This window comes from Solea senegalensis, linkage group LG5, assembly GCF_019176455.1.
Source record: "Solea senegalensis isolate Sse05_10M linkage group LG5, IFAPA_SoseM_1, whole genome shotgun sequence".
NCBI classification, from domain to species: Eukaryota; Metazoa; Chordata; class Actinopteri; order Pleuronectiformes; family Soleidae; genus Solea; species Solea senegalensis.
In genome coordinates, this window is record NC_058025.1 from 25,224,245 (window position 1) to 25,250,881 (window position 26,637).

Here is a 26,637-nt window from a genome sequence, read left to right on the forward strand (position 1 = left end):
CGTGCGCGAGCCCCTCTGTTCTCTGCGGTTTCTGTCAGGCGCTCAGTGACTGGCAGAGCTGGACGCCGGGGCCCGTCTGTGGTTACGCGTATGCATCAGCAAATCCCGAGGCATGGGCAACTCCGGGCCAACTCATGTCTAAGCTGTTGACATCTGGTTCAAAGGCGCAAATGGGGAAAAGATGGGGAGAGCTGCGCAACGCCAGCCGCCCTTGTTTGTGAACACGGGCGACGATCGACGCAGGCCGCGCTGAAGCACTAACACCGGCGCACACGTTCTGTCTGAGATGTTGAACATTTAAACGGTGAAACAAAGTCAATAGAAATGGAACATTTATATACAATGAAAGACTATTCCATCTACAGTGAACAGCTTTTTGCTGGCACTGACATAATTGAGAACAGAGGATGAGGCAGTTGAGGGATTTCGATCTTGACTTTTTGCCTTTTTCTCGTGTTGTGCAAATTTAGGAGAGATCATTTTTGGAAAAAAGTCACACACACACACACGCACACACGCCCACTCATTCCACCCAACAGTGGTACAACAATACGCAGCCACAGGAGCAGTCAGGCATATTCCAGGAGCAAATGAGTCTAAATAAAAGCTTTGGTTGGGCTAAATTTATAAAAACCAGTGGGAAACATTCCACAACTGTGCGAGTGAATAAGAGAGCGATCTCCCTTTTCCCTCAAATGTTTCAAATATTTGAGAGCACACAGAGCCAGGGTGTAAGTTGGATTGCACTTTCTACATTTGGTATATCTATCAACTTGCATCCGGGCTCACGACAGCCGCGAAACTCATGAAGCTTGCATTACATTTTTGGTGGAAGTGTACTGTGGGCAAAAAGCGCTTGAATAATAGATTGTGTACAGTATAAGAACAGAGAGGCCACACATGCACTTCTTCAAACTGCTGCTGTTAAATATAGCACTTTATTGCTATAGGAGAATAAGAGGTATGGTGTGACATTATTCTAACAACCAGCTTTGGGACTTTTGAGGAAAACCTTCACACTGACCGACTTTCTGGTCAGTATATGAAAGCGCGGCGCTGATGGAGTACAGATGTCACGGTTGTTGTTGTAGTAACAGGGCTTTTCAATCAGAGGCCAGACGTGAGCAGATCCGCACACACAGCGTATGGAGTAACGATCCGAATCCATGCAGCAGAAACACACAACTGGCCTTGAGTGAGATCATGCCGTCGGGGGAAATGTAATAAGACGTGCAGCTGTGGGCTCCGCTCAGTCTCTGAGGTAGACAGCAAAACAACGAGACGTGTCGATGTGCACGGAGGGCGTGGCGAAAAGCTCGGGGACAATTAGTAACATAAAGTTACAGCACTGTTTTCACGCAGGTGAGCGAGCACAGCAACAATGACGCGTCACAAAAACTGCAAAGACTCAATCTTGCCAAGTAAATTTTTCTAATCTCTAGTCAAAATATCTCATCACACTTAATCTCAGACAAAATCTCCTAAAGAGTAAGATTTAAGTGAGACAGTGCGTCTTGAATAACTTGTGGAACAGTCACAGTTTTGAGTCACATCTCAAGATGAAGCTTTTTTTGACACATCAGAAGGTTTTTAAGCCGCTGTGTTATTTGTAAAAGATGAATCAACTTCAAGAAATAGACTTAACTTGAACTGAGACGACAAATCTGCTTTGTTTTTTCCAGGAATGTTAACTCCAAGACATTTTGTCTCAAAATGCCAGTTTCTAATCTCATTTCAAGTAGGTGTTGGATTTAAATCTAGACCCGTGTCACAATTATAGAACTAAAAATGAGTTAAATGCACTTGAAACAAACAGGATAACAAAAAAATACTATTTTTGAGCATCACAAGCTTATTATGAGACACAAAATATAGCTAAAAATGAGTCACCCTTATCTTGTAAGGCTTAAATATAATGTCTTATTTCAAGAAATCTTACCAAGATTTTTTGCTTATAACAAGCAAATAATATCTTGTATTATTATTATTATTTGCTTATTTTTGGAGTGGCCTTTTTTCCAGTCTTCTTGTGGTACAGTACGTAGCATTGTTGCCTCGCAGCAAGCAGGTAACCTTGTCCCCGATTTGACTCTGGTTTCCTCCCACAATCCAAAAGCACATGCAGATTAGGGATCAGGTCGAACTGGACGTTCTAAACTGACAATGGATGGGAGTGTGAGAGTAAATGGTTGCCCTGCACCGACTGACGATCTCAAGGAGTCTAAAGCAGTAGAAAACGGTTGGATGGGCAATAGGAGAGGTTGTCCACGCCTGTATTTGAGCTCCTGTGGGAGTTCACCGGGGCCTTCTGTAATGTCTCTCTGGTTTCTGGCCTGTTTCTATAGATCAGGGATGTCAAACTCATTTTTGTTCAGGGGCCACATACAGCACAGTTTGATCTCAAGGGGGCCGGACCAGTAAAAATAGTAAAATAACAGCATAATAACCTATGAACAACAAGAACCCCTTTGTTTTTTCTCCTTTGTTTTACATTTACTGAAGGAACATTTTACAAAACATGACATTTCTTGAGAAATATAAGCGCAATTTCAACAATATCATGTGTAAATTTACTATTTACACGGCACACTGGATCGATAAAGGCACAACCATTTAGTCACGGGTATCTGGAGCATTTGACATTACGTTTAGATTAGTGTGAAATTTTAACAAATTCATCCTGTGGGCCGATTGGACCCTCTGGCGGGCCGGTTCTGGCCCCCGGACACCCCTGCTATAGATGATTGCGTAAGAAGTTTGAGGGCTGCAATAGAGGTTTAAACGTCGGCCGTAGACTTTATCAAATAAGGGCGACCAATAACATGCGATGCTGTCAATCGCCGGACCTGTAGTCACATATTGTCGTTTGTAAACTTGGACCCGAGAACGAGAAATACAAGAAAGTGTCACAACAGCTGAACATCATTTGTATCACTCATTATAGACAGAGTCCGCGCCAGGCTTTTCCTGTGGGGCCGCAGAGCTCCGCGAGAGGCGGCGGTCACAAGGTTGCCGTGGCGATAGAGAGAGAGCGAGAGAGAGAGGGGATACTTGATGGCGAGAGGCCAAAGAAAGAGAGTGAAAATCTTTTGGAGAGAGAGGCACAGCAAATGGCTCAATCGCCATCTGTGACTGATCAGCATGTTGGCTCACGCAGCCCGCGCTTGAATGTGTGTGTGAGTGTGGGTGTGGGTGGTTGGGAAAGAGAGCGAGGGGGGGCGGACGGGGGGGGGGTGGCGGTGGGGGTGCCCACAAGCTCTAAGCTGGGCGTATGCTGAGAAGTTATTAAAAGCCTGGCAAAATAAAGGGCAGTTATTATTGTGGCTGAAACAGCTGATAGCAGCGTTGGCACACGCGATTCAACAACTGAGTGTAAATGCATCAGAAAGTGAGCATGTCTATCGTCAAAGTCGGCGAACAATCGAGCCATTTTTTTTCCACGCGTATAGGAAGCTCCAACAAGTCTAGACATCCCTGGAAACACGGGTCACACTCACGGCCCCCAATCTCTCCTTTGTGTTCCTTTAAAAATGGAATAAACTGATGAATATTTGAAGGCAAAGGAGACCAGTTTGAGAAATTCCACCTTATAAATGATTTAAAAAAAAAACCAACACATTTTATGACGATAAAAAATATATGCAGTGTGTGAAACGTTTGACATTTTAAGAAGAACTCTCATTCAATTCCAAAACAAAGCCAGGAAGCAGTCGAGCACATAGTGTATCAATTAAATGAATGAGTTTACGGCATTAGACCACTGGTTTCCCGGTCTGTAAACTAACATAAACGTGAAAAGTGACATCAAAATTCTCATTTAGCTCTTTAGCCACGAGGAAAACCATATTACAACAGGAATGACACACTGTGCCACCTTTCAAGCCAATAAAGTCACCCTCACTTATCAAAATCTGTTTTTTAAACCCTCGCCACTCACTCTTCCCACTCGATCGCTTCAAACCATGAGTGAGATGGAGGTGCCAGCCTTTTAAAGTATGTATTAATGTTTAACTACGGACTCCGAATGCTTTCCTCCCTCATTTTTCTTCTCTTCTTCTTCTTCTGGACTCGGCAGCGGATATAAATCACCGGCGGAGCAAGGATCCAATCAACACCGCAGCTGAATGGCGTGAGAATGCGTGCGGGTCTCCGGCAACATTGATAACAACATCAAAGTCACTCTGTGGCACATGGCACAAAACGGCGGCACCGCGGCTCTGACGCAGTCGGCTGGGAATGGCTGACACCCAGCTTTGACCTTCAGTATCTGACATTTTTCTATGTTGATGGCCCCATTAATCTCCACCATGATACCTTTTTTTTTTTTTTATCTCTGAAGGTGTCTGATAAAGAAAATGGATGGCATGACAGCAGGGTGAGTGTTTGTCCAGCACAAGCGGTGGAACACAGGACTCATTGTAACCATGACAGCATGAAAAGACAGGTGAGGAAGCTCTGCTTTCGGCACAGTCGAGCCCGCCCGCGAGCTTTTAATGAAGTCCCTGGGTGCTTAGGGATAAACCGAGAGGTCAGTTACAAATCACCCTATTCTAGTCCGCTCAACTGGTGCCATGAGAGGACGACATCTTTAAGGTCCAACTTGTGCAGACAGTAAAGAGCGACGTAAACAGCGGCGGGAAAGGTCCGCCGCATGCTGCGTATTAGCTGCCCTCCCTGCCTCCAGGCGAGGGAGGTGATAAGTATCTACCCGTCGCCAAAGACATTAAGGCTCCAAAAATAGTCACTTAATGCAAATCCGGGTCCGTGCTGAAATCATAGGAAAATACCCCCGTTCATGGATGCACTCGCGGCCAAAAGCACTCGCTGTGAGTGAAATTACGACGCAGCTCCGAAACATAAATCATCGGCCAAGACTATGCGGCCCAAGGAACGCTGAAAAGGGGCTGGCATGGCGCGATCCAATCTGTATGCTTTAGTAATAAGTATAATAGCCTATTTGTAATGGGTCGGAGAGGGAAAGAATGTGAGAAACCTGATTTATCCTTACATCAGAGGCGAAGGCCGTCCAACAAAAATAGACACACCTACACAACACAGGAGATTATTAACCCTCTCTCTCTTGAGTGTGCACTCAAACAAACACTTTTATTTAAGTATTGTTGCAGGAACCAGGCCAGATAATTGCAGCATAGACATTTATGTCCGTCAAGGGAAACACAGCAACATTGCCATGGTTGCATGACATGAAGCGGCGTGGTTTTGATTTGTACAAAATATAGAAAGTGAATTATTCTTGTATGGGTCCTGTAAATCAACGTTACATTATTAGGGCTTTGTTTACTGGACTTTAAAAGCCATTGTTCATTGAAAAGAAATAAAAAAAAAAAAAGTCTACATGCTGTGAAGCACGCCGCCACATTTCTGGCTAATGTGACACACATTTTTTCGAAGCTAATATTCACGACGACTTTTAAATGTACTTCCCATGGAAAACTGGCACAGGCCCGGCCGTAAAGCAGCAATGAAAAGTATGTTGTTCGTAAAATAAAGTTATTGTTGCTTTCAAAGCCCCCTAAGTCGACAGTTCAAATGTCCATAATCAGTTTGTGCGCTGAGAGCCAAGAGGGAACATTTGGACTAATGAAAACCAAAAAAGGATTTGCTGTATGTGCTGGTGAGCGTGCAGCTGCACCAACGCCGGTCAGTGATAGACAATCATGTGCTTGCATATGAGAATGCCAAAACTAGAGCCGATAGATTTCATACGGGGGCATCCGACTACTGCTGTCACAGGTACATCATAGACATGTAATTAATTAGGATCTGTAATTAATCTAATCCATCTCTTTTTTAATCTCACCTAAAAATTTTCTGAGAAAAGCCTTGAACTTGATGTATTTTCATTTAAATTCATTATTACGGCAGATGAAAAGATTGCTATATAACAAAAGTGACTTTATTAACTCATTTATTTATTTATATTTACTCCAAATAATTAGAAAATACAAATAAAATAAGACATCAGGTCCACGTAGACACTTTCAGTGTATACAAACATTCCAAGCCTAGTAGCCTATAGCCTAGTTCCACTTCTACGCGTGCTAACTTGTACTAGTGCTACTACTTCCACTAGTTTAGTTTGTTTTCTGACCCCAAACTGCGCGCGCACATTTCTGTGACGTAGCTCTCGAAAGGGTCTATAAAGTAACCTGCCGGACGCAGACTTGCTCATACGTGGGGAGTCAAGTTTGGCCGAAGAGCTTTGCTATGGCTCGCTAAGTTGCTAACGTCTTTGCCACTAACGTTAGCTGTGGCCGCACTCGCGACTGGGTGCTTTGCGTTGACGCGGTAGGCTAAACTTGAGCTGCTTCGGTGGTAAGCTAACTCCTCCTTACACAGAAGGAGTATCACATTAAGCTGCCCAACACACTAAAACGGATTTTATTAAAAAGCAACTCGCATACAGAAAAAGTAAAGTTAGAGATTAAAAATTAGATTAGAGCGATTAAAAAAACATAACGCGCTAAATATGACTGTAATTAATTCATCGCAATTAGCGCGATAATTTGACACCCCTAATTTTTCCAGCATTGTGACTGACTCACACACAAGGTTATTGGCCGATTAGTCATAAAAGAGGACACATATGGACCGAATCTTACCAGGACATGCGTCTGGACGATCTTGATGAGCGGCGCTCCGGAGAGGTTGAACGACAGGGCCGGCGACGGCTCCACTTTCAGGGAAATGAGACAGCTCGCTACCTGGATCTTGTGATCCTTGAAATCCGCTGCTTCGTTAATCCTGAAATACAGACGGGGGGAAAAAAAAAGCCAAAAACGTGTGAAGGCAAAGGAGGATAAAAGAGGACACGTAAACAGACACAGGCACATGGAAAAGACAGAGGTGTTACATAGAGTTTGGGCACAGGCAGTAGCAATTAAGTTGGACTTTCATCGTGTGTCTGTATAATCAGTCACACAAACAGCAGCAGTTTTCCAAGAGCACTTGGTACGTGACATCGGGAAGTGTCACCTGGGCGGGCAGTTGGAGAGCGAGACCAAGTGTCCCGTCACATACTCTCTGTTACATTCTGTACTGCCGACATCTGTGAAGTGCAAAGTGGGAAAACATGTCTAATCGCTGGTGTGTCAGGTTTGGTAAAAATAAACAGCAGTCTCTCAAGCTGGTCCAGGAATGAGATAATGCTGAGGGTGAAGTGGTGGATGTGTAGCGCTAATGGCAGGGTGTATCATTCAGTGGAGCGCCGATATGAGCGTTAGATGATTGTTGAATGATGGTTGATAAGACCCTCGCTCCAGGCATCAGCTGTACTGTGGCTCAGGAAGTGAGGGGGGGAACACAGGAAGTGTCCGCTGCCAAAACCAAAACTAGCCCGATAAAGCTTTGATTGTGATCAGATAGGACCTAACCTACTTTAATAAACCTTTGACCTCGGGTGTTGTCCCTTTCTCTTACCTGGTCTTGACAGGACTGATCTCTTTGTAGTAGCTGTGCATGTTGTGGTAGAAGAGGCCAACAATAGTGGTTTGAGCTGAGGAGGCGGGGGGGGGGAAAAAAAAAGAAAAGAAAACTCAGATATGAACGTGAAAGGCACGGGAATGTGAAGCAGTGTCGCTAAAATGCTCACAAAGGAGAGAAGTTAATTAACAGCGCCGTGCTGCTGCACGCTGGCACCGGCAGACGTACGCTCACACACAAGTGAAAAGGGTTGCAGCCCACATGGATGTCGGGAAGTCTTATGAAACCTCTACATGACTTCATCAGAAGTGCAGGGGGTCTGACCCCCATATCTGACCGATCATCCAGCTCGGTGCAGCATAAACAATTAAATTGGAGGAAATCCTTAATGGTCCAGTTCCTCCTTTCAAAGGCCTTGTAAGCCCGCGCCCTGCTGACTGCGACAACAGAAGTGGGCTAATGTCAAACAAATGTGTGGCGTTTATGCTGCGGGAGAGATTTTACCCTTCCAAGAAAAAAAGTTTCAACACAGAGCGACTCCCAGGAAGTACCTTGAGAGATGTGGAGGTAGCCAGGAGTGAATCAGAGACAACAAAACGGCACCAGTGTGTCACACACACAGTACAAAAGCTCCTCTTCTTCACTTAGGTGTTCAGAGCTATGAGTCAAATGAGTCCACCCTCTAAAGTGTCAGTTATTAATGACCCGTATACTATTTGTGATACTAACCCTGTAATGGATTATGAGAACGGTTTATTCTCGCGCTCGCACAGCGTGGAGCCAAGGGAATCTGACCTGAACACAAAGTTAAACAAACACGGGTTTTAAGGTCCGCTGTAATTACTGCTCTCCTTCACTCCACTATGTGAGTCCATTCTTTTTTAATGACACAGGAAAGTAGAGAATTCTCATACTCTCACTCTCTCTCTCTCTCAGTCAGTCGTTCTGTTTTGAATAAAAGGGAAACTGCCAGCGTTAAAGCCATCGCTGGATCTCTGCAGCGCACCACAATGCAACACAAAAGCTGTCGTGGCACTCCTGTCCACCACTGTACTGCTTTGGTAGCTGTCTTAAATCTAAGCATAATAAATAACCGGCCAAGAATGAGCGTCTCCTCCACACTGGATCATTTTCTTTTGGCTGAACTGGTGCACAAACAAAGTCAAGTATTCACACCGAACTGAGCTACTAGTTTCTGAACACGTGCAACAACAGATTAACCGATAAGAAAAGTCTAGTTTTGGTGCATCGCTCATGAGTCGTACTTACACTGCAAAGTGAAAGCCTCCCCGGGCACAGAGATGTAGCTCTTGCCCTCTGTGGGGAAGCGATAATGTGGCAGGTTGTAGTTTTGCGGAAGCTTCATCAGGGAATAATCTGTGGGGGTCAGACATTAGAACATTGCTGAGGAAAACAAATGAGCAACAAACAAGCTTTTATCAAGGGTGGATTAAAGATATCAAGTGGCCCCCGGGAAAAAAAACACAAGCAGGCTCTGTGGCAAACAAAATATTACGCAAAAAACAAGGGCCAACACCCACGAGAGGCAGAGTGGAGGGGCTCGAGCCAAGCTTATCTGACCCGATATATTCTCAATGATGTCAGCGCGACACTCCCTTGTCTTCCTTATGGAGCGCTGACACCACACTGACCTGCAACAAACGATGTTCCGTCCAGGGTGACGAGAGTGTTCGGGCCGGGCTCCAGCTTCGTCACCATGTGTTCCATCACTCTGTCCACGGTCTCGATCAGCCCGCTGACCACAGGGATGGACTGCTGCTCAACAGGGAAATGTCCACAATCAGCAACAGAAATAGAAGAAAAGGACTATGTAGGACAGTTTGGGTGGGTGACAGGTGTGTTTACACGTTTTTTTTTTTTTGGTTCAAAAACAGTGGAGAGAAGGATGCCGTTTAGATCCCTGAATGACTCAAGTCATAAAGCAGATGCTGCGCTCTAAGAAACTGTGATGATGTCATTAGAAGAACTGCAGTTTAGGTTTGACACTAAGCATTTTTAACAGAAAGACTGTGTTACAAACAGAGGACTAATTATGGGTATTAACCACGCAGGAAGGAACAAGAAAACGATGCTAATTGCTGCCTAATGGAAAGTGTAGTACAGTATTTTTGGAGATGGACTAGATTTTTTTACTTTTATTTAAAGCTTCAGTGTGTAACTTTTTGGTGATGTTATTATCCGGCTGTTTTGTGTTTGGTCTCTGTGAACAGAAATGGTGTAGCATTATTTGCGTCTGAAAACAGGCTCTGTCAAGTAAGACTATCAGACCTGACCGAGGAAGAGAAGCGCTCATCTGATATACTTAGCAGAGCTGAAGATCTCCTCCTCCTAGTGCTGCGACGTTACGACGTTAACAGAGGACTTATCCAAGATTAAAGTCGTACATTTACGAGAATAAAGTCGCGATATTCTAACCTGTTGTTTTAGAAGAGGAGAGTTTTTAAAACGAGGGCCGTGGAGCATTTCGTGGAATTGTACGTCACCATTGTCATAAGTATCTGGACTTTAAAAAGAATATGCAGAATAACCAGGCGGACTTGGAGGAAATTGCTGGAACTGGTCCATTCAGAGGGGTTCAATCCGACTGATAATTAAGATTTTGGATCCAGAAGGAGTCGAGGTCCGGCAGTAGCTACAGTGCGACTTTGTTCTCGTAAATTTACGAGATAAGAGTCGTAGAACTTTAAAACCGTAAATTTGCCACTTTATTCTCGTAAATGTATAAATGACTCATTCTTGACAAAAGGCAAAATAGCTTTTTGTCTTTTTGTTTTAATGTGTGCGCACGTTTGAATAATGTCGGGCTGTAACCGGGTTCGGGCTTTTAAAAAGCTGTCAATCAAAATGTACTTGTCGGGCTTTTAACCTCTGAAATCAGTGGCTATGAAGCCGCACAGCGAGCGCGAGTTAGCCATTAGCACCACGCTAGCTCATCCTGAGGCGAGCTGCTAAAACAACATTATTTCATAAAGCAGCGCCACCTGTCGACTTTCAACAGTTGTTAATTATACCCCAATACCCCAAAAACCAGCCATGCTAAGAGCTTTCCGTGTTTTAAATGTGTCCTGAGGCTTCACAGACGGACCTAAGTACATCTGCGGGATCGGTGCCCGGGCTCCAGGGTTTACCTGCGGGACGAGTCACTCACCCTGTGTGGGTTGAGCTAATCCAAAATAGTGAAAACAAGGGGGGTGTTCTCTGAAGACATCCTGTTACCTGTGAAACACGGGTGCTCTGAAAACACCCCAATTAGCACTTGGTACTTTCCTCCTGATGAAATTAACCATAGACTGAATGAAATTAACAATGGCAGAAATGGCAAAAAATCTAATGTTCTTATGTTGAAGGTTAAAATTTATGTAACCTATTGGTTAATAATAAATGGGTCAGTTTTTCTCATATGTACCGTTGCTGACTATTGATCTCTGTTCTCTGTTTCCTATTCTAACATTCCACACTACTAAATATGTAATTAAAGTACGTATGATTCGTGCTGATCGTATCGGATCAATATCGGTATCGGCCAATACTCAAGGCTGCAATATCGGTATCGTATCGGAAGTGAAAATCGGGACATCCCTAGCTCTAATACTTAGTGACATAATGTCACCGGGCGACACAAGCTCCAAACACCCCTATACTGAGAAACACTGATAGAGTAACATGGAGCCGACTTCATCATGAACACAAATAAAGGTTACGCACTCCAGGTTCAAGTCACGATCGTAAAGTAATGAGACAACAAATACAGATTTTTATCAAATCACTTTCATTCTCCACATCTGCTACGAATGCTCAACTACTGCTTAGCATTCAGCCACGATGCCTGACTATGTAAGGGCAGCACATGTGGAAAAGAGGTCGGTGAAATGATTTCGATTTCACAAATCTTTGCTTACAGCTAATATTAACGACAGCCTACAGCCTGACTCGGTCATAACGGACCAAATTTATGCTGAGGTAAGCAGCTTTGCGTCGTTTCCTGTAAATTCATCATCGGTGTCATGCAAGGTTACTCAAAACGTGTACCATGTGTCAGATGTTTAATGTATCAATCCAGATGTTGCAATGAAATGTAATTGGCTAAAGTGTGGCCACGCAAACAGCAAAAAAAAAAATTCTATTTAATTTTAAAGTCAACAAAAACTTGATAAAGAGTGAAACTTTCTGTCACTCGGCACTAATCTGGAAAAAGTAATCACTGGACGGTTTGCTGAGCCCCGTATCTACTGTCCAAGTTTGACGTTCTCATGAGGAACATGTGTTTCAGCTCGGTCCTACAAAAACAAGCGTGCTTTTTCAGAGCAGTAAATGTACTGAAACCACTCTCTTGCTCTGGATGACTTTCTCCTGGCAGGAACATGTTTGTATACGAGGGTAAGATTTGGCCAGAGCCAGTGTTCAGCAACAAGACGCAGCAGATTTACATTCAGAGCAATTTGTAGTAAGGAAGAGTAAGTACCGTTTTATTTAAACTTCTACCATGGCATTTGACTATACGTTATAATCCGGTGCAGGCAAACTGTCAAATATAATGTTAGTTCGGCTGGCGTCAGTTCTCCCCCCAAAAAATATGCAGCGTTAAAATCTCTTTAGAGCCTGGGATTAAAGTATTCACCAAAATGCACATGTTGCATCATGTCATATTTAGAACAACAGCGTGAACTCATTTACCTCTGGCAGCGCCGGGGAGGACAGCACTTCTTCCACGCTTTTGAGAAAAGCCTGTTTGGAAGAGAGCGGACATCAGGGAACTGTTGCGTCACACACGCACATGGGCGAGCACTGAGTCTTTTTTTTTTTTTTTTTTTTTTTTTTTACAGTGTAGTGTAAAACCTGTGTGAGGTTGTTGGCAGCGTTGTGCGGAATGGTCCTGTTGGGCAGCACCTTCAGAAAGCCCAGCACTGGCATGGTCTCCGGGTCCGGGGAGCTTTGGACCTCCTCGCGCCGACTGCTGATGACAGGAGGACTCACCTCGGTGGCTCTCTGGGGGAAGACAACGCATCACTTGACGTCGACTGTCGGGGGGGCGTACCCATTTCCAACATACACAGGACGTGTGGTGACTGACGAGTTCAGGGAGTTGTCTTTGGACAAATAATTCAGTGTTGCTCTTTGTCGAACGCTAGTGTAGATGCCCTACAGGGAGCCATTTTGTGTGCGGTTTTGAGCAGCTGTCTCCACTTTCTACTTCTCTATTTGGTTTCTATCTCTGAAGCCCTTTCATGAACAGTGTTCTATTCACACGTGTTCTCAGTATCTGTTTCCCCGTCTTCAAAATGAAGCAATAAGACGTTTGTGTTTCCACTGATTCAAGCAAGGGCTGTTTTCTCTGCTCATATTTTGGTACAATTCGAACATTAATGTCGCACTTTCACATTGAATACGACGCATTTGGTGTCAAATCTGTGGCTCGGCACACTTACGAGCGTTGGCGTGACCGAAGTAGCTTCTCTGAAGGATCTGGGCGTCGTGGCAGACGCGAGAGCTTGACCTAGAAAAGACAGAGAAAGGAGGTTACGTGTTTTCTGACTGATGTGGGTTGATTTTCCAGTCGACACAGTCTGTGCCTCTTTATCTTGTTGTTATGAGGGCCGACGTTGAAATTGACCAGACTCAGCTGCTAAAATATAGCTGGACTTCCACCACGCAGCATAAATTTTACGAGTTTGGACCATGCCTAGTCATGGAAGGAGATAAATCACAACACTGGTGTTATTTACTCTTCCACCAGCTTCTGTACAAAGCTCGGGTACATTTTATGTCTTTGCTGTCATTTAATAAAAACAGCACTTACTAGCGACCAGACAAAGGCCGTATAAGGACATACGTTACGGGGATCAGTGTGAACCATTCCTGCGCTTCTTTGGTCCAATGCAACATTTTATACGAGTGCTCAAGAGAAGTGGCAGAAAAATATTTTTCTGTAACCATAACAGTCGCGCTCTCCGTGTCTGGTAATGGTCCCGCGGAATATATCGCTTTTGGTGACGACGTTGACGAAGAAACCGCGCTGTACACGTCGCCTGCTGAAGATCTAACGGTGCACAATAATAGATTTTATTAGAGCATCGCCATTCACACAAAGGCTGTTTCATGCACAGCAGAAGGTGACTCAGCCCGTGTCGGGGCTAAAAGGTCACAGTTCGGCAGGCTTTGCTAATAAGGACTACAACGCTGCAAAAAAATACATCACCTCGTATTTAAGTCCTAATAAACGCCGACCTGCTTTTGTCCATTTATGGCACGCAGCTGACCACAGGAGGTAAACAGCAAGAGAGCGAAAACAGACAAAGAGTGCGTGGGGGTTTTTATCTCAGCGCGCGTTAGAACTTGTCACTTTACTTCAAAAACGATCTGCCCCTGCGACCGAACACGCCTCCGTACTCCTCGACAGTAAATACTTATAAGGCAGAACTATGTGAGCCGTGGCACGTCGACGGTGGAAAGTCAGGAAAAGTGTATTTTTTTTTTTAATAACTCGTTGTTATGCATGAATGCCGTGGGCGGAATGTAAGGAGGGGAACTTGACCTCTATTTCCGAGGCCTTGCAGCACGTGTGCTGTTTCTTAGATTGACAGGAAACACTTCCCCGGTGGCGCGTGGCGTTCCTACCTATGGCTGCGCCGTAGTAGAGCAGAATGTCAGTTGGAGAGAGCGCCCTCTCCCAGATGACGAACTCGTCGAACGCGCCCGTGACGTAGTGGTCGTACGCCCGGTTGTTGCCCGTGCCGATGACGAGGTCGGGGTACGGGTCGCCGTAGTTCTCTGACACGTTGCCGGTCGCGTCGCCGGCCGTGAAGGTGCCGTTGATGTAGACCTTCAGGCCATCGCTTTTTGTCCATGTGAAGAGAATGTGGGTCCAGAAAGGCCCTGGGAAATAAGGAATAAGCAGACAAAGCAGAGATGAATAATACAAATAATAATGATGTAAATAAGTGGGAAAATAAGCAAAGGAAAGCTGACGGAGAGATGTTATTTATCACCCGTCATTGCTGATATTACCAGTTTTATTCACCAATAAATGTTTCTTGATTGTTCCATCCCTATTTTTTTATTTATTTTGGAATGACAAAAGACTATGAGAAGAGCAAAGAACAAATTTCAAACAAATAAAAAAAGAATACTAATAAAAAACAAACGTTTGGGGTCAGGCTATAATCCACATGAGTCACGGGGGGTGGGCTGGTGGTGTTGCTCTGGTCTATTGTGTAACGCCCTTCACTTTTATTAATGTTGAGGACACAGAGTTTTTGATCCCTTGCCCTGAAAACTTTACTTGGTAAAAAAAAAACAAAAAAACAAGCTTGTCCTGTGAGCTGGACGAGAAACCGCACACTGGATTTATTTCATTACGTGACTGATTGATGATTGTTTATTTAGAAGAGAAATGAACGATCACATTTCTCTATGAACTTGTCAAATCCAGCAAAACGTCTACACTGACTAAATGGATCTAAACTAGTGCCCCAGTACCTGGAACCTGGATGTTGGTCTTCCATCTGTGGTGGTTGCCTCGGGTATAAAACTCCACATATCCCAGCAAGGGATTGGTGTAGACCGAGAAGCCATTAGAGATCACTTTCCCGCCAGAGGCCACAGCAAAACGGGACCGGGCTTCTTGGTTCTTCCAAAAAAAGGAGAAGGTAATCCCTGGAGAAGGAAGGAGGGATATGAGGGAAAATGAGTTTTGAGGCTGGAACAATGAAGCGAACGCGCGAGTGAACGTCGGTGCACCCACCCTCGGGGCCGCACAGGATAGGATCACTGATGCAGGTGTTCTGGTAGTTTCCAAAGTGGAGAAAGGTGCCGCCGTTATCTCCATTCAGAAAGATGCCTTTGTTAACCATCCCTTCAACAATGTCTGTGGCAGAGCACAAAGCAGGGACTTCACATTTTAAACTTACAGCCGTCAATTTTTGCACAATAATCAAGAGTTCATTTGGTCCTAATCAGAATTGGGTTATTTTACTGTGACTTTACAAATGCAAAATTGTTTAGAGGCAAAAATCACTTCAAAAATGTCAATTAAGAAATCATAAGTTGCTACAGCTGCCTAAATGTCTTCATATTTTGCAAAACAAATGATCAAAAGACACAAATCTTGTGCTGAAAGGACAGAAAACTTAAATGCTCAACTCCAGCGTGCGCGAATACAGGCGACAACAGAGAGCAGTGGGTGATGCGGCAATGAAGGACGTGACTGATGCTCACCTACTGTCGCAGAAATGTTAGTGAAGGCAGAATCATTGGTATACACATAGGAAGAGTTATGGGAGGAAGGGAGCACAGTGTGGTTGTGGATTCTGAGAGCTGGACAAAGAAGAGTGGAGACAAACAGTGAACACCTGAACCTGAATGGACACACAACGGGAGACAAAGGAGAACAGTGAAAGGAAAAGACAACAGGAGGGACGTGGTGCGCAGGTATGAGACAGAGTGATGCTGAGCCGAGCACAGGGAGGCCACAATGACTCCACACACATCATGCTCCAGTCTATACCTGATCCCTCTTCAATTTTTCAACCGGATTATTGACAAACATGGCTGCAAACAATGAGATACTGTGTCATTTACAATAATTTGCAACAAAATGTTACCCAACACGTTCTCTTCTTAATATAACACATGATATGGTAGCTGTGGCGCTTGTAAAAAGCATGATGACTGGATGGTGGACGATGAAAAACAGCGTGGGACCATGCAGAGTGCATTCAGACAGACATTTAGGTGGCACATCTATTCATGAGTATATACTGTGTGTATACATATATATATATATATATATAGTCCATTTATGGGGGGCACATACTTATGTTACTTCCGTTAACATAACCTGGTCTGTTTCCAATCTGGTCCCACAGTTCATGGATTCCATCCACAGCATCGAGAGGCCAATAATGCGAGGCTGTTTCCAGGACCTTCAGGCCTGGGCAGAGAGTTCATGGGTAAAATGGCTTTCCCCGAAAACAGACTCGGACTCATTACACCTAATTTACTTTCCCCGTCATTTAAAAAAATAAATAAAAAATAAAACATACATATACATACATACATGTGTATATATACATATACACATATATATATGGAACCCAACATCTGTTAAAAATGTTGTTTATAATTAACAGACTTTTCTGATTCATGACATGAGCCGTAAACAATGAAATCCTCTGAATTCTGCTTTCAATCTTATTTTATGTTCATATATTTGAAATTTGGCAACTTAAAATGCTGTCATACAAAAGTAAAAAAAATACTACCTGGGTGCTTTACGGGCTGTACCACTTGAGCATAAACCTGTAAAACCATTTAAATGTATTTATTAAAGCTGTGATTCGACCCTCGATTAAGCCTGTGTGTTCTAGGACAGTGATCTTACCTTAATACACGAGACAAACACTGTAAAAAGGTGAATTTGCAAAGACAATTCCATAGTTTTGGGTAAAAAGTACCATAAAGTCTTCCCTTGTCTTTTCAAAAAAACAAAACAAAAACAACAACAACTAATCAATCCCCAAATAAAAATGAATCCAGGAGGAGTCTCTCATTCTTCCAAGATGTGGAATCGTGTGATCAGTCCATGTATTCAAAGTGGAAAAAAAGAATCAAATAGTAAAAAGAATTGATTTAGAGTTCTGTCTGGAGGCAGAAAAACTTAAGAAGTTGCCCTCTCATGATAAACGCGAAGCCCGACTTCCACTTCCATGCAGAAAACTGTAATCCGGGATCTTTATTCCCACGTAGGACGGACACTTTTTCGGTGTCTGCATCTGGAAACTGCAAGAAGAGAAGGTCCGTGGAGGCGAGCAGAGCTGCTGGACTGAACGTGGGAAATGCAAAACGTGATGTCATTTTTGGACCTCGCAAGGTGGGGCGTTATAGAGCCGTGCGTAAGAGGCACATGTGTGCGTAATTTGAGATTGCGCAGGCAGTGGATAAGCTCGAGGTCTTCGCTGCGCCGTCCAACACTATTGTTGGGAGGCAAAGACACGCATTAACATGTGGGTTGAAATAAGTAGTTTGCAGGAAGCACTGGTTTAATTACAGGACAACAACCGGGACTCACGCTGCTCACTCGTGATCCAGTAAACACCGCGTTCGCAGCCACGGCGCTCTTAAAAACGTAATCGCAGTGATGCTTTTCACGAGCTCTCCACACGGAATGGAACGAGCTACCTCACACACAACACAAATCAAAGGGGAGTGCGTGTTTAATCCCAATCTTAATCAGATTTGATTGGAGTTTGGGAGTTTGTGGAACACGGTGACGGTCACGAGGAGGCTCCCACAGGTGGAGGAGTCGTCACATCCACCACGAGTGCCTCACCGGAGGCGCACAAGGTCACCTTTACGCACACGAGAGAAGGCCAACAGCGCCACCGTGTGGCCATGTGGATTAACACCACTCTGAGGGGCCACGCAGTTTTATTTATTTATGACACCATCTCGTGTGACTGACGCACGGATAATGGATTAAAAAAAAGGTTGTTTTTTTTTTTAAATTATTATAAACATGTTTTTGTATTTGTTTAGTATAATGGATGATGGTGGAGTGGGTAATCCCTCGTGAGGGAGAGAGAGAGAGAGGGGTTGGATGAAAGACGTCACAGGGCAGAGGTGTGTTGTGGATCTGTTGCGCTTGTGCGGTGAGGATTATCGACAGAGACTTATTGAAGTTTTGTGCCGTACAGTCTTTTTTTTTAGATCGACATATCAATAGTTCCTTGTTGAATTCTGTCCTCTCTCTCCTCTCAGCGAGGCTGTTTCCGCTCAGTCCACAGAACGGTGGCTCGGTGTCACTGTGTTACACATGGAGACTCCTTACAGGAAGACGCAGGTGTTGAACTAGAGCCACGGAGAGAGTCCTGGCGACGAGCTGATGTTTGTGATGAAGGATCGACTCGCCGAACTCAACGTTGTAAGTTCTTTTTTACTTAAAGAGACAGAGACAGGTAAAGGACAAACCCTGACCCTTTCTCTGTCCCCCCCATCCACACAGAGTAGGACACAGGCCGATGAGGATGTTGCAGTCACTGTGGACAGAGATGGCTTCATGGAGGGCTTTTTCAGGAGGGTGGGTACACATCTAATATCTTTTGTTTGTTTGTTTGTTTGTTTGTTTTGTGCTGTTTCTTGACTTCTTTGTTGCATCCGTTGCAGGTGGAAGAAGTCAGAGGACTCATTAATAAGATCTCCCATCAAGTGGAGGAGGTGAGGAAGACACACAGCATGATCCTGACTGCACCCAACCCTGATGACAGTAAGTGGGAAATAAGTTGTGTTGCTATTTTCATCTGTATGTACAGGAACTATACTACGGCATTTTATCTTATATAGTGAGGTGGAGGCTTTTTGCAGGGAGAGTGTGGGGAAGGTGAGGAAAGGAGATGGTGACAGAAGAGGTCAGAAACAGTTGTATAACGTACATTTAAGGACAATAATAATACTTAGATGTAAACAGATTGGATAGATTTGAAATTAGCAGATAAAAGTCCCATTCTCTCTCTCTATATATGACTGTTCCTTTTAAATAAACACTAGTAAAATAATAAATGTAACGTTGTTGATACATTTCAGTTAAAAGATAAAGTTCAATGACTCTTTCAGCGTTATTACAACAACAGATGGAGTAGAAAGAGTTCATTTAACACCAGTTCTGGAATAAGGACCAAATACTAAGTAATTTAACTCTTTCAGTGTCAATTTAACGCTGCAAAATGTAGCCTATTGTGTAATTGTAAGGTTGACTTTTGTGGCACAGAGTAAAACCACAACCAACGCACACTTCCTCCTCATTGTAAATAAATGACTGACGACCGGAAACCTGTGAAGGAAACAATTTTGCCCCCTGAAAAACTCCATTGTGGTCATTTGCAATTGTTTCTGGAGTGAGAAAAAAAGTCAAATCTTTTCTGGCAAAAAAAAAGCTGCTTCCACTTTAAAAAAAAAAAAAAAAAGCTTTGTATACGAGGTGACCTCTTTATTTACGGTAACACAGTCCGTGGTTGTGTTTGATGTGAAAGTGTTACAGTGATTTGTGATCGGCGTCGTTGTACCGGTCACCAGAGATGGTAACAAAAGGCCTGCGCTTTGTGATCGCTGCATTATTGCTACGGGGTCGTTGCCTAGTTACGTGATGAAGTTACAGTAAATCCAATATTTACAGGAGGGAGGCTCCCTGAGAGTGTTTTTTTTTCTTTCTTCTTTTCTTTTCATTCTCTTCAAAAACAAACCCAGACTGACGTCGTCTTCTGTCTGTGTGTTTTTGAAGGAACAAAGGATCAACTCTACGCGCTGACCAACGACATCAAGGGCAACGCCAACGTGGTGCGAACCAAACTCAAATGTCAGTGGATTTTTCACTCGTAAAAAAAGAAAAAAACAACATAACACAACGATGCCATGTGGTCAGCTGTTGTGTAACGCTGTACCAATGACTCTCCCCCCTCTCTCTCTCTGTAGCCATGGAGCAAAGTATGCCCAAGGATGATGAAACCAACCGGTCTTCTGTCGACTTCAGGATCCAGAAAACGCAGGTACAGCGCACGTGGGGATTTAGAGGGATATGTGCGTGGATCAATCCAGTTTGTATGCTCACAATCAGCCTTTTATATGTGCTTTAAGCAAGGGTCTGGATTCACACATTGTGTTTCCACATCAAGCCCAAGTGGATTTACTCCACAAACAAAGACGAATAACATCCTTTCTGGTCTGGGAAGGCCACCGTAGTTCCCTGTTATATCATTTATTCTTCATCCTCTGTGCTACGCTCTCTCCCTCGTCCTCAGCACACAGTGCTGTCCAGGAAGTTTGTGGAGGTCATGACCCAGTACAACGAGACGCAAGTGTTCTTCCGGGAGAGAAGCAAAGGAAGGATCCAGAGACAGCTGGAGATAAGTGAGTGACAAAAAAATGGACCCCCCTGGAGGGGCCCCTCCCCCCCCCACACACATTGTGGCCCATATTTAGGCAACAGTTCCGGACGCTTTAAGGAAATAACGGTGCTGGCAAAACATGGCTTGAATTTGGCTGCACATGCGAGACTTGTGATAAAAATCTAGGGATAAAAGTGTGACACGTGAAACCCAGAGACGCCGCCGGGACCAGGTCCAGGAAACAGACACAGTTTCCTCCCTGCGTCTATGGACTCAAACCTAACAACGGCACCAGGACAAGAAAACAGTTGATCAGTTTATAGGTTACGTACTGACGTGTCGATTACTCAGCGTCCGTATCGAGCCGATTACTGGTCAAAAATCACCGGATCGGATGTCTGACAGATAAAACTGTGAAATCCGACACAGTCCTGTAGATCACTTACTTCACTTTGCATAGACGGAGCAGAGTCGTGTTGCGGTTGGCTGATTGTTTCTGCGTTATGGGAAGAGAATATTGGAGGATTGTGTCTTTGAAAATAGCTCGAGATGGCACAAATGTGTCGCTAACAGCGCCGCGGTTTGCATTGGACTGATATCAGTGTCTGTAGAGACGTCGTTATCGTCGCATCGTCCCATCCCAGACAATATTTACACCGCAAATATTAAGCTATTCTGTGTTTTATTATCTAAATATCTCATAAGCTGCTATATTTGTATACTCCTTGATGATGAATGCATGTAGAGCTGCAACTGACTGTCGATAAGCTGTCGCTTTTTTTTCTCGTTCGATCGAATGATGATGTTCTCAAACGTCTCGTTTTGTCCACAAACCAAAAATCATTCTTGAAACGAAGAAAATACTCACATTTAAGACACTTAAACAATCGGAAATGTTGCTTTAATCTTGAAAAAGCAGATAATTGATTGTCAAAATAGTTGATTCAGCTCTAAATGCACGTTTATTATTTATTATGTAACGTTGTCAACTTCCCTGCAGTGGGACAACTAAACGTCTGTCTTATCTTAAAATCAGTATCTACAGCAGCAGAATTAAAACCAGGAACATACACCCATAAATTAGTATTATATCAGTTTCCATATCTAACGCGCGTTCTGTAGCCGGACAAATTCTGGCTCTGCCAATCTGACGTTTCATGTGTGCATCAGGCGCATTGTATTATGCATGTGTGAGTAACATGAGACTGTAGTGAAAGGCAAAAAATAGGACCGTCTCCCACAGTCCCCTGCGGCCTGGCATTAATGAGAGGCTCCAGTTCTCCACACTCCAGGCAGAAGAGCCTGATACCTGGGCTGTGTTTGTGTCACCTGGGAAACGGCTCAGCGGCCTGTGCGACCGTCGCTCGCCTGTATTTGACACGGCCGCACTGTGCACGCCGTCCATTTACAAGGGATACAGTTTGGGTGCCCGTCGCCTGTCAGTGAGCTGTCCCTGTGCTGTGTTTCACTGTGCTCGTCTCTCGCTCTCCCCGAGGAACAGCCATAACAATAGGTGCGCGACATACACCGAGCACCTGCACAGAGCGCCGTCTCCCCAGGGGAGGGCGCTGTACAACAGGAAGCACGGCTGCAGGAAGAGAAAGCTTTTTCATTTTGTAGAGTTTCAGCAGCTGTTTCTCTCGGTAATAAGAGGTGCCGGGCTCCTCTGGACACTAATTTAACGTCGTGTTACTTCGAATCACTAAAGTGTACGTTAATGTAACACGGCTGGTCCTCACAGCAGTGGGGGTGGGGTGGGGGAGGCAGTGCAGTGTTTGTGGCCACGTTCCCCGGGGGTGAATAACAGATGACTTTCTGTTTTCTGTCTGCTCATTCAGTGCATCAACAGTTACTGGCCAGATGATGGATTATTAAACGGGGGATATTATACTGAATATTCTTTATCATTCTGTATTTTATTTCACTTTAGAATGAACAATTTTATCAATATTATATCTTAGGTCTGTAAATTAGTGAAGTTATGTGTTGTTTTGTGTCTTCCTGTAATACTACTACTACTAATACTAATATAATAACAATAAAAAACAACATTTTTGGTTTTAGATACAGCCCAATGTGTTTTTTCTTTAATGATCTACTACATTTTCTTAAAAGGTTAATTTCTTCCTATGTAAACCAAAACGTAATAATTGAATAATTAATTCTTTTCATTCAGCTGGAAGGGTGACAACCAACGAGCAGCTGGAGGACATGTTAGAAAGTGGAAATCCATCAATATTCACATCTGATGTAAGTTTTCCCATGCTCTCCCGTAGCCGTTACTGCCATCTAGTGGGTGGAAAGGTGTGTTGCAAGTGTGTTTTCTGATCCATTTATTTAATATTAACCTGGATTCATCTAACTCGCTCCCTTAGATCATTTCCGATTCCCAGATCACACGTCAGGCCGTGGACGAGATAGAATCGCGTCACCAGGACATAATTCGCCTGGAGTCGAGCATCCGAGAGCTTCACGCCATGTTCATGGACATGGCCATGCTGGTCGAGTCTCAGGTAACGACGGCGGGTGTAAAATCTCATCCTTTATTTGATATATTCATTTCTTAATTGGGCCTAAAATAAATAAATACATCAATAAAGTGTCATTGACAGCATGATAGCAGTAGAAAACAATGGCCTGTTTAACGTTTACAATAATAATAAGATAATCCTTTGTAAATCCTACAATGGGGAAGCAATTGTCATGATAGATTTTCTCAGAATTTCAAAATAAAAGTATCTGTGTTGGAATGGAGCGATATATAGTTCACAATAAAAATGAATTTATGATACTAAAGTCACTCTTAGTGCTAACACGGCACCGATCCATTATTTTGTCTTCTTATGTGTCGTATGAGACAAAGTTATGAATCATTTTGTATCGCATACAAGACCAAAATCAAGTGATGATTGTGCAGAGGTCGCAAAATTAGACCGTTTTCCCTTTATTTTTGCTCATAAAACTTGCCACGTGAAGTGAAATTTCACAAATCCATTTTTACACAAACGTAGCACTTTTTGCTCAGGTGTGTTTATATAGTTGGTGAAAATGGAAGAAAAACAAAACGTTTTCATCAGATTGCCTATAGATTGTGCTGGAAAAAAGGATACAAGACACTCTAGATTGATTCTTCTAGCCTCTGTATATACGTTTTAACATAGTAATGGAAAAAAAAGTGTTCTAAATGTGTTCTAAGGGTTAAACCTTGTCCTCGACCCTAGTATATAAGATAAATGTGATCCTTTGACTTACAGGGGGACATGGTCAACAACATAGAGAATAACGTCACCAACGCAGCTGAATACATTTGTCGTGCAAAGGAAGAGACCAAAAAAGCAGTGCGATACCAGAAGAAGTCCCGAAGGGTAATGTGCTCCTCTCTCATCATGACGTGTGGCTCAGTTGCTCTTTGCATTCATCGTTGACGTAACGACCTCTTCTCTAAAAATCAACAGAAATACATCATTCTCGCCTTCGCGCTGTTGATCCTGCTCGCTGTCGTCGCACTGGTCGTCGGCCTCTCCGTCGGACTAACCAAACCTCCCGTGTGAGAGTCCACTGGGAATCACCGCACGAGGTACACACACACACACACACACACACAACCCTGACTGAGCATCCGTTCATTTTCTCATCCGTTCATCTATGCACTCATGAATTCATTAAAGCACAAGAAACCCTTCTTTTAAAACTTAATTTTTTGTTGTTTTGTAGTGCAAATAATAATAAAATTGCACAGACAAACTTGAGATATATATATATATATGTATGTATATATATATATATATATATATGTATATATATATGTATACACACAGAAGGATATTGCATTAACCACAAAGAAGCTGTTATTATGAATTCGCGAGATAAACGGACGCAAAACATGACCCGTCTTTTTATCTTTTTATATTTAAATGCAGTTTTATAAAGTTCTGTGTTAGAGACACTGAGAGTTATTCAGGTAAAATGTCAAACTCAAGTCGTGAGAGAAAGAAGTCAGTTTGATGTCTTTCTCACCACAGTAGTTTTGACTGAGCTGAAACAATTACTCGATGAATCGATCACTAAAGGACTTGTCAACCATTTTGAGAATCGATTCATCGGTTAGAAGAGTACGGATTGTTTCAGCTTTTTTAATAGGAATATTTTCTTCATTTCTTCGCTCCACAAAACAAATAAATCATTAAAAACAGAATCATTTTGCTCGTGGACAAAAACGAGGAGTTCGAGAACGTCATCATTTCCGGGTTTGACAAACACTGATCAACATTTTATGGACCAAAGGACTGAATAACTTGGGGCTATATTATGTAATTGGAGACATATTGCATTTTTATGAATATTCAATTTCAAATATCTTTTGACAGACACTTCCCTGCTTTGCCTTTGTGTGACGTCACCGGCCTCCTCTTCCTCCTCCTCTCACTCACTCATCGTCTTCCTCGGAGTCTTCGAGTGATGGACTTCATGGTTTGCGGCTTTCAGGGTTCTGCTCCTGTGGCAACGAGGCAGAGAACAGTCACTGACTTTATAGGAGAAACATAATGTGTGCGACCCACTTTGCACCAGCGAACCTCAGACCTCATCCTCTAAAGCAGTTCTGTTCAGGTGGGATCCAGTGAAGTGACCTCTCTGCACTTCTTCCTTTTGTGCCTTAGCTGAGATAGCACGTCAGATGTATTCACTGGTGTATGTTGAATATTCACTGTATCGCAGTACATTTTTGATATCGTGTATCACTGTTAGAGATTCCGTCAGAGTGATGTAGGCCGTAGTGAAAATATAAAAATAACTATACCACCTGCAGCGTCAGAGCTCGCCTCAACAGACTGGAAACTGAAAAAAACCCAGCTTTTTTCCCCCCAAAGATGTAACAAAATACCTGCCATTTTAAGATCGCGCGGGGGATTACGTGATCGTTTCTTGGCTGTTACAGGTGCGGTGACTTCCTGGGGTCTTGTTGTCACTGCTGCATATACAGTACATCCATGTGAAATCATGCCATTTTTACATTTCTCTGTACATAAAAAAATATAATTGTGTTGAACTAAGCTACAGTGTCACTTGTGGCTTTATATTTAATGTATAGTATAACAAAGGTGTGTTTCCTACAAAAAACGATTGACTATCATACAACCATTCTCTTTTTTATTTATTGCATATTTACTGTACGTCATGTAAATTTAATGTTAAACTTTAAAAAAAAACAACTTACTGTATATACAGTATGTATTTCCTGTTTAATCTGAGGATTTTCAGGAGGATTTGAAGGTAAATTCCCGCTTGCAAACGTGCCTACATGACATTTAATATGATAATAATTGAATTTAACAAACTGTCAGTGTGTTATGACTGAAATAATAGCTGTGAAAACTGATGTATGATAGAATTCTGAGATGGGTTTGATTTCAAGAGCACACATTTCTATTTTGATACATTTTGGATTCTTTGTTGTTGTTGTTTTTTTAAGTCAAACCTTGTGTTTTATCATTTTAAAGCAGAATAAAGAGTGAATGGACCTGAGGATTGTTTGTGTGTGTGTTTTCTTTTAAAATGACATGTTGCCTGAATGGAGACCACTGTTCTATAAACACCTCAGAGGTTTGTTCAGAGAGGAATATGGCGAGAAAGTCAGGCTGTTGTTTACTTAAAGACTAATGAGCACTTTGCACCGAGAGCTTGACGTCCATGTAATCAACCTCAAACAGGATTAGTGGAGAAAGTGGAAGTCAGCGCCTGGAGGGCAGGAATTTTGGATTCTTGTTTGCAGGTTACTGAAAACATCCTTAATGTCTTAAAGTTAAGTGGTTTGAAGAAACTCGGTTACATCGAGTCATTCTACGACACTTTGGGTAAAGTACAAAGCGGGAGGGCTTCATGTCACGTTCTTTGGGGCACACTTCTGCTCCAGTAACATCTATCTACCGCTATAAAAAAGCAGCAGGAGTAACGTCACCGCTTCACCTCCACTCGAATGTCCAATTAAATGTCCCATTTCCCTGGCAAACAATTATTTTTGTTACATTCAAAGCACAGCGACTGTTTTTTACCTGCCTCCACTGGTTAGCCGTCCTCTTCGCCACAGATATAGCCACTTAAAGATGGGGAAATTGTACATGTTCACTGAACAAAGTATTAAAGTAACACATTTAAATGTACTGATGGAGACACACACACACTCACTTACTCAAATCTTAACCAGAACTGCTTGAAAGTGACTAGCTTATTCATTATTCACGTTCCTTCGTTGTAACCCCGGAACCTGTATGGCTAGCTCCTTTGTTTACGTTTCGTCGCC

At 43.2% G+C, this 26,637-nt stretch overlaps 2 protein-coding genes across 3 annotated transcripts in view; one reads left to right on the forward strand and one right to left on the reverse strand.

The window, feature by feature from the left end:
• Positions 1-17,331, reverse strand: part of adgrd1 (adhesion G protein-coupled receptor D1) — a 28,736-nt gene extending 11,405 nt beyond the window's left edge. Inside the window, exons 1-14 of one of the 2 annotated variants that reach the window (XM_044026507.1) lie at positions 16,844-17,331; positions 16,725-16,761; positions 16,277-16,393; positions 15,679-15,777; positions 15,206-15,328; positions 14,941-15,117; positions 14,080-14,337; positions 12,891-12,958; positions 12,301-12,450; positions 12,139-12,189; positions 9,096-9,219; positions 8,713-8,820; positions 7,441-7,516; positions 6,624-6,765 (exon numbers count right to left, since the gene is read on the reverse strand). In XM_044026507.1, coding sequence (XP_043882442.1) covers positions 6,624-6,765; positions 7,441-7,516; positions 8,713-8,820; positions 9,096-9,219; positions 12,139-12,189; positions 12,301-12,450; positions 12,891-12,958; positions 14,080-14,337; positions 14,941-15,117; positions 15,206-15,328; positions 15,679-15,777; positions 16,277-16,393; positions 16,725-16,761; positions 16,844-16,897 — 1,584 coding nt within the window. In that variant the 5' untranslated portion in view covers positions 16,898-17,331. The remainder of the gene's footprint in view (positions 1-6,623; positions 6,766-7,440; positions 7,517-8,712; positions 8,821-9,095; positions 9,220-12,138; positions 12,190-12,300; positions 12,451-12,890; positions 12,959-14,079; positions 14,338-14,940; positions 15,118-15,205; positions 15,329-15,678; positions 15,778-16,276; positions 16,394-16,724; positions 16,762-16,843) is intronic. The other variant, XM_044026508.1, reaches the window with a different exon arrangement.
• A 718-nt stretch (positions 17,332-18,049) lies between these two features.
• stx2b (syntaxin 2b) lies at positions 18,050-25,862 on the forward strand. Its single transcript, XM_044026509.1, has 12 exons — positions 18,050-18,110; positions 18,220-18,382; positions 18,464-18,538; positions 18,625-18,724; positions 19,736-19,810; positions 19,927-20,000; positions 20,253-20,361; positions 22,516-22,589; positions 22,715-22,852; positions 23,594-23,704; positions 23,795-23,916; positions 24,707-25,862. The coding sequence occupies exons 2-11, from the start codon at positions 18,344-18,346 to the stop codon at positions 23,888-23,890; spliced, it is 891 nt and encodes a 296-aa protein (XP_043882444.1). The 5' UTR covers positions 18,050-18,110; positions 18,220-18,343; the 3' UTR covers positions 23,891-23,916; positions 24,707-25,862.
• The last annotated feature ends 775 nt before the right edge of the window (positions 25,863-26,637 follow it).